Source organism: Capsicum annuum, chromosome 7 (assembly GCF_002878395.1).
Source record: "Capsicum annuum cultivar UCD-10X-F1 chromosome 7, UCD10Xv1.1, whole genome shotgun sequence".
In the NCBI taxonomy this organism is placed as follows: domain Eukaryota; kingdom Viridiplantae; phylum Streptophyta; class Magnoliopsida; order Solanales; family Solanaceae; genus Capsicum; species Capsicum annuum.
In genome coordinates, this window is record NC_061117.1 from 179,042,398 (window position 1) to 179,056,995 (window position 14,598).

Below are 14,598 nucleotides of genomic sequence, written 5' to 3' on the forward strand. Positions count from 1 at the left end.
CTAGTTCAACTAAGTCTCCCAGACAACACAATTTAGCTCTTGACTGCTCTCATGAACAGCCTCGGCTCTCTCAAACTTGTTTGCAAGCTTACACCTTCGCACTGCTGATGATCAGACTAACTCTACATTATTACACAGTTTAATTATGGAGAATATAAACAAGAATGTACTAAACAATTCTATACATGCTGTAGAGAATATAAACAAGAATGTACTAAACAATTCTATACATGCTGTAGAGAATATAAACAAGAATGTACTAAATAATTCTATACATGCTGCACTGAGAAGGAGAAGCTGAAATCATGTCTTCAATGACACACTAACAAAACAATCAGGCCCCAAAAAAGGACAGCCCATGCACTAAAACTGCCATTATATACAGGGACAATCCGATGCACTAAAACTATATGCAGGGTCTAAGAAAGGTCTGACCACAAGGGTCTATATATGTGAGCATGCCTAGTGATTGCAAAAACGTGACTTTATTATTTGATTGAATATCCAAACAAAAAACAAGGAAACAAAGTGGAAAACATATACATCATCTACTTCAAACATATCCAAATAATTATTTTATTTCCCCATATCAATATGGCTTATATATTGCCAAAACATTATATATGATCAGATCAGAGTCTTACTAGAATTTAATTCTTCCTGAGTGGAAAAATCTTGTTGCAAACATACAACCATATTCTTATATCAAACATATGCATAAAGAGAATTTTAATTACTATTCATATATTAGAGTATAAATAGCACTTCTTGCCAGACAGTCCAGTAGTTGTAAGAAGAGCAGAAAACCCAGTGTACTTCTCCTTAGTCTTGGCTACACATATATTGGCGATGATTTTGGAGAGTTCACTTTGGTTCAACTTTGGCTGACTTGCATATTCTTCTATTTCCATCCACTGCGATGAGAAAACGAAAATGATAATTGTCCTGCGCCATGTCTTTGGGCGATCTAGTTTACAAAATAGTCAGCAAATACATAGGTTTGGTATATTTAAGTATAAATATACATGTAATATACATAACTATATAACTTTGTTGCTAAGAATGTCAATACAGAAACATATAGTATTTATGATATGTACACATATAGACATGATCACATTGATAAATAAGTTTGGTCGAACTGTACATATGGGTAAGAAAGTTATAATTCTAAAAAATTGAATTCCTGGCATAGCAAAAATTAAAATAATATGGGAAAAAAGTTAAATAATACTAAAATGATATTGTTATTGTGATGAAAATGTAATTAATATACCTTAGCTTCCTCAATTTCAGCATCTTGCTTGTGAATACTGAAACTGAGTGATTTTAGCATGCATATGAAGAACAAATCCGATTTTCCAAAGAATGATTTGTGGCTTTGTCTGCATGCAATAAGCACACAATTAGAAAAATTGATATAATCATGTGTTCTAAGAAGCTCGTCCCTCAAATATTTCTAAGAGCTTTATTTGTTAACTTATTTTTTAGAAAAATTAGTTTAATTATCTACTTTTGACACAATCAATATATTTTACACTGTTGGTGTATAGTCTAATAAAAGTTATTAACTTCTTTATTCCCGGAAGGATGAGAACATTCATACCTGAAAGCAAGGAGCTCAACAAACTCTGTCTCAATCTATAAGCAAAACGAAAGTTCAATATTAATTTTCTGACACTATGTTTTTATTACAACAAGGAAAATTTCCTCCTTTTTCTTTTCATATTCAAGAATTGAGTTTATACTTACTCCCGTCTCTTCTTGCACTTCTCTAACGGCTGCCATACATATATCCTCGCCCTACAAGTGGTCGAATTCGATTAGAAAATCTTACATATATATAATGTAAAACTAATTAGACATAAAGCATTTCGTATCACCTTATAAAGAAAAATTAAAGCTAGATATGAACTTTATCACTAATTTGTCGCTAAATTGCTCGTAGCTAATAACTTTTTTAATAATACATATAGCTGATCTAGTGCTATTAATTTGTTGCTAAATTGCTCGTAGCTAATAATCTTTTTAATAATATATTAGGGTTGTACACAAATCAAATCAATTCGAGTATTTGGATTGATTTGAAAAAATTTGGATAATTTGATTTAATTACGATTTGAATCGATTTACTAATTTAGTTTTAGAATATTTCGATTTTATGAATCGAATTTAGTTTTGGGTGTTTACAATTCGAATCGATTTGAAAATTGAATTTTACACATATATTGACACTAAAAAGATGTTTTACAGCTACACTGTTTAAATTTGCATGTATTTATAATATTAATGTCTGCTTATTCTTCTAAGTTTCGTCCATGATTGGTGATTGTTTGTTGGTTGAAAAGGAGATGGTTGCTATCTATTGCTAGGCCTTTTTTTTTTTTTTTATTGCTACTAATATTAATAAATAATAGTATTTGTGAGTTTTAATTATGTATAAATAACATAAATATCAATCTTTTAAAAGTAATTACACTCTCTCTCACTCTTTTAATTACTTTACTCTCTCTCCCTATTAATATACATAACATAGCCGGCATATACATATTCTATGTATATGTGGGATTTTTGTAATATGTTTAGGGAGTTGAGATTTTTTGTAATATTGAAAACATAAGTTGTGTATTTATGTAATTTTTTGTTTAATTATTGTGGTTGGATTTTAGTTCTACTAAACTTACAAGCAATGTTACTTTAGGTTACTTAAAGTGTAATTTTAAAATTATTATTTTTTATTATGTTTTCTCTAAAATTGAAATGAAAAATAGTTGCTTATTGAAATTTCAAATTATTCGTTCCAAATTTTCTAATTATCCATCCCTCCATCTTAAATTATCCGTCTCAAATTTTTTAATTTGATTTCTGATTTTACTTGTCTTTTTTCATTAATCAAGAAGAGACAAATTTTTTTTCCATGTTTTGCCCTTTGCATTAATTACTTTTTCTTTAAATTAAAATGTAGATATCATTTAACAGGGGTACTATGGTAAACTAATCATGTTATTCATTATTTTTTTAATCAATATGTCATTTCAATTTGGGACGGATAATTTGACATGGGGGGAGTACTTAACTTTACAGAAACATTGATTTCAACATGTTAGGTTAAAGGCATTAATAAAAAGCTTGAGGGTATGATAGCCTTTTTGTAGAATTAACTTGTTGGTCAAAGTTGTCTTTAATGCTTTAATTTGTTGAATCTTAGCAATACTTTTACAGAAATATCCAGCTTTTTCATTTAATTACAATCATGACCTTAAAAAAAAACCTTCCTTTTCTATTTATGCTTGGAATGCTATTGAATATGGTGGGGCCATACTTTTTAAAATATATAGTTAAATATTTCATATATTTTTTTCTTTACTCTCTTAAAGGTAAATAATTTTTTTTACTGGATTTTGCTTTTAAATTTTTTGAAGTTAAAAAGAAATTAAGATTTTTTTACTCTTATTTTTTTTAAGTGATATTCTTAACTAATTTATATTTTGTAGAAGAATAATTTAAAAATAATTTAAAGATAATAGTAAAAATTAGGTTTTAATATTTTTCTTAAGGAATATTGTATATTTCAACAATTCACTTAATATGAATTAGAGGAAATACTATCTATATATAATTACGTACTTTTAAAAAATACTAATTTATACTAATTAATTCAAATTAAATATTAAAATTAAATAAATATCATATATTTTTTCTTTTATTTTTTGGCTCTTGTACTGAACATATTTTTTTTTTAAATTATTTATTTTAACAAATTAAAAGGGATTTATTATTTGCTTCTAATACTAATTTTGTGATTAAATAACTATATAAAATATTGGTATTTCAATTTAGAATTTCAAAACATACCGATAAAATTAATTTAGTAAGAATATATTTTACCACATTAACCTTATTGATGTTGGATTGCGACTCTTGAATTGACCATTATTGATATTATTTTAGAATTCTAAATTTACCAAATTAACTTAAGAAAACTCTAACCGTATTGACTATTATTGATGTTGATTTGGAGTATTACTTTATGTCGTTATTTAACACTAAGGAGAAAAGGAAAAAAAATATAACAAAATTAGAGGCAGTTTCAACATGCCTGCTTCAGTAGCTATGATTTTACTATATCACCTTTAATTAATTATTATAAGTAATTTACATATTAAAAAATTAATAATATTTAATACAAAATTAAAATAGACATTTATAACATGTCTGCTTCAGTTACTTCAATCATAATTTTATTAAATATCAGCCCTAATTAATTATTACAATTCATCTAAGTATTAAAAAATAATTATATTTAATAAGAAAAAGTAAAATAGATATAAAATGATAAATTAACTCTTGACGTTTTAAATTAACTTGACGTCTTATACGAGACTCACTTAAATTTTTGGTTAATAATATTTAATAAAAAAATAATCTAGACATAAAATGATAAATTAACTTTTGATGTTTTAAATTAACTTGACGTCCTATATGAGACTTGCTTAAAAAATTTCGCAAATATTTTTTATAATAATTTTGCTATTTTAATTTTTACTAAATACCTGCCCTAGTTAATTATTATAAGTCATCTAATATTAAAAAATTAATAATATTTAATAAAATAATAATATAACATAAATGATAAATTAACTCTTAATGTTTTAAATTAACTTGACGTTTTATATGAGATTCGCTTAAATTTCTTTTACAAATATTTTTTATAATAATTTTGCTATATCACTTCTAGTTAGTTGTTGTAAGTCCTTTAAGACATGTTTGCTTCGCTGCTTCAATCGTAATTTTACTGTATCACATCTAACTAATTATTATGGCCATTCAAGCATTGTGCCACTTAAATTGATATTTATGATTTGTTACCTCAATTATAAAGGCTGATAAGCAGATAACAGATTGACATGTTTGTTTGTGTTGCCTGATTAAATATATATATTTTTTATATTTATTTATTCTTCATGATATTACTATATCACCATTAATTAATTATTATAAGATATTTATATATTAAAAAATAATAATATTTAATTAAAAATAAAATAGATATTTATGACATGTCTGTTTCAGCTGCTTCAACCTTAATTTTATTATATCATCCCTAATTAATTATTATAAGTCATCTATGTATTAAAAAATTAATAATATTTAATTAAAAAAGTTAAAATAAATATTTACGATATGTCTGCTTCAGTTGCTTTAACCGTGATTTTACTATAACATCCCTAATTAATTATTATAAATCAGTGTAATAAATCATAATATTTTGCAACATAAATTAATTAAAAAGATGTAAAAAAATTTATTGACTCCCTAAATTTTATTACTGTCACATAAATTAGGACATAAGAAAAAATACTATAATTCACAATAATTAATAATTTAAAATATTTTAAAAATATATGTAAAAAATTTAGTTAACTCTCAAAATTGTATCAATATTACATAAAATTAGACAAAAATTGTAATATATATTATTTAAAGATTACATAAAAAATATTATAAATTATAATAATTAATATAAAAATATTCTTCACGTTGGGTCCGTACTAACACGGACATATCACCTCTAGTTCTTTCAGAAATGGATTTCATCGAACATTTAAAAGTCATTGAACTTCTCCCAAACTTTAGTGTGCTGATAAATTTCTTTTCAAAAAATATTATTCACCTATGAAAGTTCTTGTAGATCTATAATTGGAAATGACTTGGAAAATTATTACACCATATTAGAAAGAGATGTGTATGCATAAAACTGCTCAATCCTCTTGAATAGAATGTTGGAAATTATCTTATTCGTGGACTAATTAGCACAAACTTAAATTATATGACGTTATAAAAAGGGCTAAAAGAAATTTAGTTGATGAACAGGTAAAATTCTTAAATAGCCACTTTCAGCATTTATAAATATTGAAGAATAACCACCGTCATGATCAAGTTTCAAATTTCATGAGTGATAATAATTATTTTTGAAAGACAAGACCACCTAACAACAACAACAAATCCAGTGTAATCCAGGGGCCTGGGGAGGGTAAGATGTACGCAGTCCATACCTTTACCTCCGAACAGGTAGAGAGGCTATTTCCGATAGACCCCCGGCTCAAGATAAAGGATAGTAAACAAAGGGATAGATGACATAACCGAAATAAAGAATAAGAGATAATAAAATAAGAATCAGAGAAATATGAGATACGGGAAATAAGAGTAACACGAAATAAGAAAAATAGGAACTAAGAAATAAAAAACAGGCCACCCACCTAGTAGTAACATACACTCACATACCAAAGACACTTATGTACACTATCTTATGATTACTATCTCGGCTATACAAGAACTCTCCTGACTACTTGCTACAACCCACACACTAACACTAGCCTTCTACCCTTATCCCCGACCTCCACACCTTCCTATCTAGGGTCATGTCCTCAGTAAGCTGAAGTTGCTCCATGTTATGCCTAATCACCTCTATCCAGTATTTCTTCGGCCTACCTCTACTCCCCCTGAAGCCATCCAACGCTAGCCTCTCACACCTATGAACCGGGGCATCCGCGCCCCTCCTCATCACATGCCCAAACCATCTCAGCCTTCCTTCCCACATCTTGTCCTCCACCGAAGCCACTCCCACCTTCTCTCAGATAATCTCATTCCTAACTCTGTCCCCTCTAGAAAGCCCACACATCCAACGCAACATTCTCATTTCTGCCATCTTTAATTTTTGGATGTGAACATGCTTAACCGGACAACACTCCTCTCCATACAATATGGCCAGACGAACTGCTACTCTATAAAATTTGCCTTTAAGCTTAAGGGGTATATTCTTATCGCACAACACTCCCGAGGCGAGCCTCCACTTCATCCATCCAGCTCCAATATATTTAGAAATATCCTTATCAATCTTGCCATTCCCTTGGATCATAGAACCAAGATACTTAAAACTATCCTTCTTACAAACATCTTGGGAGTCCAACCTCACCACTACTTCGTCCTCCTGCCACGAGTCACTAAACTTGCATTCCAAATACTCCGCCTTGGATGTACTCAACCTAAATCCCTTAGACTCAAAGGTTTGCCTCCAAACCTCTAATTTGTCATTCACCCCCCCCCCCCCCCCCGTCTAATCAATCAGCACTACATCATCCACAAATAATATACACCAAGGCACCTCGCCTTGAATACTCCACGTCAACACGTCTATCACCAATGTAAAAAGGAACGGACTAAGAGTCGATCCCTGATGCAACCTTGTATCGACCAAAAATACTCTAAGTCACCTCCCGCCGTCCTCACTCGGGTCTTCCCTCCATCGTACATGTCCTTAATAGCTCTGATGTACACCATTGAAACCCCTCTCACCTCCAAGCATCTCCAAAGGACCTCCCTCAGGACTTTATCATATGCCTTTTCCAGGTCAATGAACACCATGTGTAAATCCGTCTTTCATTCTCTATACTGTTTCACCAATATCCTTACCAGTTGGATTGCCTCTGTCATCTAGCGACCAGGTATAAATTAAAACTGATTCTCCAAAATGAACATGACCCTCCCCAATCTCTGCTCAACCACTCTCTCCCAAATCTTCATAGTGTGACTCAACAGCTTAATACCCCTATAGTTGTTGCAACTCTGAATATCACCCTTGTTTTTATATAACGAAATCATCGTACTTCACCTCCAAGCCTCAGGCATTCTCGCATTCTTGAAAATAACAAATCAATCAACCACCTTAAACTTTCCCCACCAACATACTTCCAAATATCTACCAGAATCTTATCATACCCCATCGCCCTACCCCTCCGCATCTTATGAATAGCCTCTCTGACCTCTTCAACCCTAAAACGCCTACAGAAACTGAAAACACGGCTCTCCTCCGAGTGCTCTAGTTTCCCTAGCTCAATGCCTTTGTCCCCCCCTCGTTTAAAAGTTTGTGAAAATTCTCCTTCCATCTTTTCTTAATGTGCACATTCTCTACCAAATCACTATCATCCCCCCTTTAATGCACCTCACTTGATCGAGGTCACGAACCTTCCGCTTTCTAACCTTAGCAAGCCTATACAACCTCTTTTCCCCACCTTTCTCCTTTAACCCCGCATACAAGCTCTCGAACGCGGCTGACTTAAGCAGCCATAACTGCTAACTTAGCCTCCTTCCTTACTACTTTGTAAACCTCCCTATTCACCCTTTTATCCTCTTCATCTTTACTCTCACTCAACTTAATATATGCCCCTTCTTAATTTCCACTTTCTTCTTCACTTCTTCATTCCACCACCAGTCCCCCTTATGAAGACCTTCCTGGCCCTTCGAAACACCCAACACCTTTTTAGCAATCTCCGTGATGCAGCTGGCAGCCCTATCCCACATAACATTCACGTCCCCCCTCCACTCCCACACCCTTATTCTCGCCACTTTTTTTCCTATCTCCAGAGCACTAACTGGCGTCAAGCCATCCCACTTAATTCTAGGTCAACCCTCCCCGACCCTTCTCTTCTTGCTCTTCTTAATAGATAAGTCCATCACTAGAAGCCTGCGCTGGGTCGAAAGATGCTCACTCGGAATGACTTTACAGTCCTTAGATAACACCTTATCCTCCTTTCTATGTAGTAGAAAGTCAATCTGAGTCTTGTCTATCGCGCTTTGAAAGGTAAGCAGGTGATCCTCCTTCTTCGAAAAGCTTGAATTAACTACCACCAGCCCAAAGGCCCTCGCAAAATCCAAAAGAGCAGCTCCCTCACCATTTCTATCACCGAAACTAAAACCTCCATGTACATCATCATAGCCCCTCGGTAAGACCCCAATGTGCTCATTGAAGTCTCCGGCTATGATAATCTTCTCCGAGCTAGGCACGCTTCTCACCACCTCGTCCAAATCCTCCCAAAAATTTCCTTTCACCTTCTCTTCCAAGCCCACATGCGACGTATAAACACTACATACATGCAACGTAAAACACCCAATAACCAACATAATCTTTATCATCCTATCACTGACCCTCTTAACCTTCACCACCACCCATCCTCTAAGCTCTTCATCCACTAAGATGCCCACCCCATTCCGACATTTCTTACACCCTGAGTACCATAGCTCGTACCCATCCACATCCTTAGCCTTAAAACCTACCCACCCAGTCTCCTGAACACAAGCAATATTAATCCTCCCCTTTTTAAGAATCCTTACCAACTCTACGGACTTGCCTTGAAGGGTCTTAATGTTCCAAGACCCTACCCTCAACCTATCTTCTCTCGCCTCAGTCCTACATCTAACACCCCTCACCGTCCCAGCCTTAACGCATGACCTATGCCCCACATCCGCCCCTGCCCTCCCCTCCTCACCCCCTTCCAAAATAGCCCTTGCCCCCAATCCACTCGGACATGACCTTAATCCACCATCAACCCCTCCTGCCACTACTCAAAAACCAACACAAAGCCCCTAAACCGACAAACAAATGAACATAGCAACAGTACGAAAAACAGTAAGAGAAGGCACGCACAAAGTATACTATCTGGCCCAGCATCTAGAACAACACAACAATAATCCACCAATAAGCAAAGCAGTCAGACACCACTATAATAGCAAGAAGGGAACCAGAAATCTAAAATTAGGGCTTAATGTGCAATAGTCACCACTACCGGTTAGAAGCCAAAAATCAAATTGAAAGAAAAATACAAAATTCTACAAAAATTTTAGGTAATAGACGAGTAGAAATTGATCAAGAAATCTATTCCTATATGATTCTACCTCTAGATTCTTACAAGTACAACAATTGAATGTATGCTAACGCAAACTAGAATGCATAACAGATTATCAAAACACGCCAAAAAATCCGATAGCCAAAAAAAATTAACAACAAGAAATATACAACTAATTTACTAGAGTCCAAAATCCGATAGCCAAAAAAATTAAAAACAAGAATTATACCACCAATAAGAAAGATTTAAGAATTTAGAGATGGATAACAAGCTAGAATACAACTGTAGAATAAGAAAAAGATGGACAAGAAAGGTTTCAGAAAATATAAACCCAAATCATGAACAAGAGAAACGTTAGAACCTGGTCAGGACGGCAAGATCTCGGTGATACTTAGGTGTTTTTTTGATCTGGTTATAGTGCTCGACGGTGAGACAAGAATTGGTGCCACTATCTCTCTCCGGGATACTCCTGTGTGCTGCTGGTTTGGTTGTCGGAAATGGATCGCTAGAACAAGTCCGCCAGAGCATCGCTGGAAGTGACGCCGGAGCGTCCTTTGGAACTTGCCGGAAACTGGGTGCTGGCTTCCCTTCGTGCCAACTTGTTCTGACCAAAGCTGCCACTCTTACCCATCATCGGAGTCGAGTTGAGCCGGCGAGAACCCTAAGCCCGCCGGTGATAGCAGTATAAGAAAGGGGGGGGGGGGGTAGAGATGGGGGTGGGGAGATCTGGGGAGTGAGAGAGGCGCGGGAGGGATAGCCCTTACCTGTTGCCGGCATATCTACGCCGTCGCCGACGTCGACGTCAACCGTTGGAGGTCAATGACGTAAGGGCGGCTGGGGTCAGTGAACGTTAGGTCGCTAATCTCTTCTTGATCAAAATGCATGGATATTTTTTCCTTTTGGCCCCATTGATCACAAGACCAAGACCTAAATGTAATCAATATGCGATATTCTTCAACTTTGCCAATCACCCGAATATTGTATTATCTTTCCTTTAAAATATTCTCTTGATCCATGCAGTAGACTGTTATAAGTTTACTTAGATGCAATGCAGCCGTTTCCTTAACGTAAAGTATATTCCGACCCTACAAGTTTCTAATTAGTACTTATCTTTTTATCCAAAGTGCTGGATTCCTTGTTTTTAATAATAAAATAATAAAATGAATTAAAAAGAGTAAAGATGAGAAAAGGGCAAATTAAAGGTATAAATATGTGAACCTCATCAACGCCGCCAGTAGGCAGCTTCCAAGTCCCAGTGCTTCTTCCAGATTTTTCTTTAACCACCAGCATCTGTCAATTGCAAATAAGCTTACTCACGTGATATATGGTTCCTTTTTAGTCCCCTCTAAAACAAGTCATTTTTAAAAATTTGAAGACAAATAATTTTATACTTCTTAATGTACCCTTAACAGTAATAAGTTTTTATAATCATATCACATATTTAAAGACATTGAAATGCTTTTGCAAGTTCAAAGATCATAAATTTAAAAAGTTGTTCATTTCCTTATCAAATGTCATGTCGATTCAAGTTATGTTTCGCAGCATAAATTGAAATGAAGGTAAAACTTATTTACATCTAGACGAAACACAAGAGGAGTCTCCAAAAAGAAAAAGAGAAACTTAGATAGTGACTGAAAAAGTAAAGTTTAACAGACCTGTCCATCTTGGTTGAGGACGAAAGCACCAATACCAACACGATGAGAAGCATTAGCAGGCAAAGTATGAGGTACTTCATGAGGAATCCAATACACAAGCATCAAATATGTTGCCTCTGCATGATGATACCAAAACCCCTCCTGCATTTATCATATTAATTTATTATATTAAACACACTACTCATTTATGAACCTAAAATCTAATGGTGATTACTAATGGCGTATGTGTTAATTTTCCATGAATGCTTATACCTTCACCACTGCATCAACAAGATGAGCAAGTTCTATAGGTAACTTAATCCAAACGCCCTTCTTTCCCTGACCATCAAAATCAACGGAAAAGAAAATTAGATTTTATCGTTTATTTTAGGTTACCGGTCAGTATGTATGATTAAATAACGTTACCTGCCAATCCACATGGGTGAGATTCCAAATTTTAAAAAATTCAAAAAAAAAAAAAAAATGAAATCTCACTATTAAATATCTTTTTATTCTTGATATATCAAGATCAACAAAATCTAAAGAGATATATGTTAGTATATGAATAATAATGGACACGGAAATATTTCTTCTTGAAAAAGGGATATTTATAAAACTAATCAAACAAAAGAATATATCATATATAGTGAAAAAAAATTGTTAATCATATTTTAATTTCTTATATTAAAATTAATTAGGTCAAAATTATTACAAAAATTTAAATTAAGAGAGGCAAGTAAGTATAACCCCGAGGAGGCACGTTAAAAGAAATTAAACTTGAGCATAAGTTTGGTAATTTAGTTTTTCTTTTCCTTTTTGCTATAATGATTTTGTAGATAAACTACTCTAAATTGAGTGAACATAAGTGACTTTGACAGCAAATTTGCTGTAATTGACTGATCATTTATGTTACTCACTCTAATTAAGTTACTTACAACACTTAGGTGATCAGATTATGTAAATAACTTTTACAACTGAAGATACAAGAACTTAATATCAAATCTTACCAAATGAGTAGATAACAAGTGCATATATATATACCTCTATTCTCCAATAAGAAATGGAAGCCCTTAGCATACTATGAAATTTAAGAGAATCCATTGGCTCCTCTTTCTTCATGTTCACAGTAACTCCTCCATAGTTATCTTCATTTGCCTCAAATATTTCCATTTCTACGTCAATTGCCTCTCCAAAAGAACCCATTAATTTGCTGTTCAAAGAACAAAAGAAAACATTGTGTAACAAATCTGAACAATTTAAGTGATGGTATAATCACTTTTGTAATGACGCATAATTTTATATAATATTCTTTTTTTCTTTAAAGAAATGGTAAAGAAATCTGCAATCAGTTTTGTTGCCCCTCACTACTTCCAAAGTATTACTAGGCACGTCTTAGGTTGGATTTAGTTCGATGAAAGCATTTTCCCAAGAACAACAAATATATTCATTGTATAATAAGCCATCCCTTAGTTCACCTCACATAGTATTGAGATAATATTTAGAGATAGATTCAAAATTTGAATTTTATAAATATCAGACATCAATACAGATCCGAGGGTTTATGGGGACATTAAAGTCCGTAGCAATATGGCTATTACATCAACAACACTACAATCATATACTCCCCCAGTTTATGTTTATTTGACGTAGTTTGAATATGTTTTGTGATCTTAGCGGATATATGGAAAATTAAACAGGAATTACTGTGAAATTTTAAGGAGATGTCACGTGGAGATCATGCATGTGATAAAGAGAAACAACCTTTGATATATGTACAACACTAAACTTGTTAAGCTAATTAAAATAAGACAACGTACGTACCAATTAGCAAAATATATCAGGGGGTTAATTTATGCGGCTACAGTGCATTGAAAATGAATGAAACATCGTTATGAGAACCCCCGGTTTATATAATAAGACTAGCTCTGGCATCATCCTGCGGACGACACATATAGTTTAGTTGAAAAAATACATAAATTTTTTAATGGAAATTGACCAGAAATTTACTTGGAGACTTTTAAGTGCCATGAAGCACATTCCTAGGGGCTGTCTTTTTGCTAATAATAGTTAAATGTTGTGTCACATGCAACCTGCTGGTCGGACATAATTAACTCGGTATTGCTCATACATAAACCAGCAAGAGCCAACATATGGCAAATTAAATTAGCACCAACTCCAATAATTAATTGGTGCAAATTAAACTACGACAAGGAAACGCGCGTATGGATCTTACGTCTAATTGCTGATGTCAATACAACATCAACGAAATGTATAAGAATGACAAAGAAGAAGAACAAAAAGAAAACGACTCATTCATCAATTTTAGATCGATAGCTAAGATTATTATATGGTCCCCCAAAGAACCTGTCAATCTAATTAATAAAGACTTCAATATATATTGAACTTTTTAAAGTTTTATCTTCCTTTTGTCAGAAAGTAGTTTAGTTATTTTGGCTCAATTTACCAAAAGGCGAAAATAACAGGTAACGAATGAAGGAAATTAAATTAAAAAAGAGAAAGAGCGTCGGTAAAGCACCGTGACAATTTGTAGTTATTAGTTTGATCATTTGAGGGTAATAGAGCGTTTGGAAACTTGAAACACGTTAAGGAACCTATGATAGGAAATTTAACGGATCAATATGGGTTGTGGTGTTATAGTTCAGGTCCTCCACCCTTAACTAAAGGTCTCTATCAAGTTCAAGTCATGGATATGAAAAAAATCTTGTTGGGAGCGCTACCTCTAGAATAAGTCTGCAAAGCGTGCCGGGATTTTGTCTAGTTTCAATCCGGGTACTAAACACCAGGTGGGGAAAAAAAGGACAGAATAAACTTAATGAAAGCAATAAAGTGACTTAAAATGGACGAAAACAAGAGTCATGCATCACACAACCATCGTTACGTCCCATCGGAGCTGGGAAAATTTTTAGGTTAGCATAGCGATATGGTTGTGTGACGCATAGGGGGTATTCCAAGCCCAAAAGATAGCTGATATATACAAAAAAGCACCTTGCAGAGAGAGAAAACATGTTATCTGTTCAATGTTATGAGAGCTTCGATGGAGAAATGTGACCTTGACCTTTGGCATTCCATCCAGGTACGAATCCCTCTACATTTATATGAACTCGAATCAGTTAGGACCAAATAATTAACAACGATTAACATGAAATTCTTCAAATCCTTAAGATTTCAGCAAGAGCTTAAAGGAGTAGTGTTAGAGTACGCGTCCTACTAATTGCCTATCTGTGGAGCAAGTAAGTAAACGTGGTTCACAGAAGTAAACT

The 14,598-nt window shown here is 33.5% G+C and overlaps 1 protein-coding gene across 1 annotated transcript; it reads right to left on the bottom strand.

Annotated features, from left to right (window-relative positions):
* Positions 1–469: 469 nt before the first annotated feature.
* On the bottom strand, positions 470–13,217 carry LOC107877195 (nudix hydrolase 2). The gene is made up of 9 exons (XM_016723901.2): positions 13,139–13,217; positions 12,359–12,527; positions 11,591–11,656; positions 11,339–11,479; positions 10,902–10,973; positions 1,753–1,803; positions 1,607–1,641; positions 1,277–1,385; positions 470–914 (listed from the first exon to the last, which is right to left on the bottom strand). The coding sequence occupies exons 2-9, from the start codon at positions 12,518–12,520 to the stop codon at positions 741–743; spliced, it is 810 nt and encodes a 269-aa protein (XP_016579387.1). The 5' UTR covers positions 12,521–12,527; positions 13,139–13,217; the 3' UTR covers positions 470–740.
* Between the last annotated feature and the right edge of the window lie 1,381 nt (positions 13,218–14,598).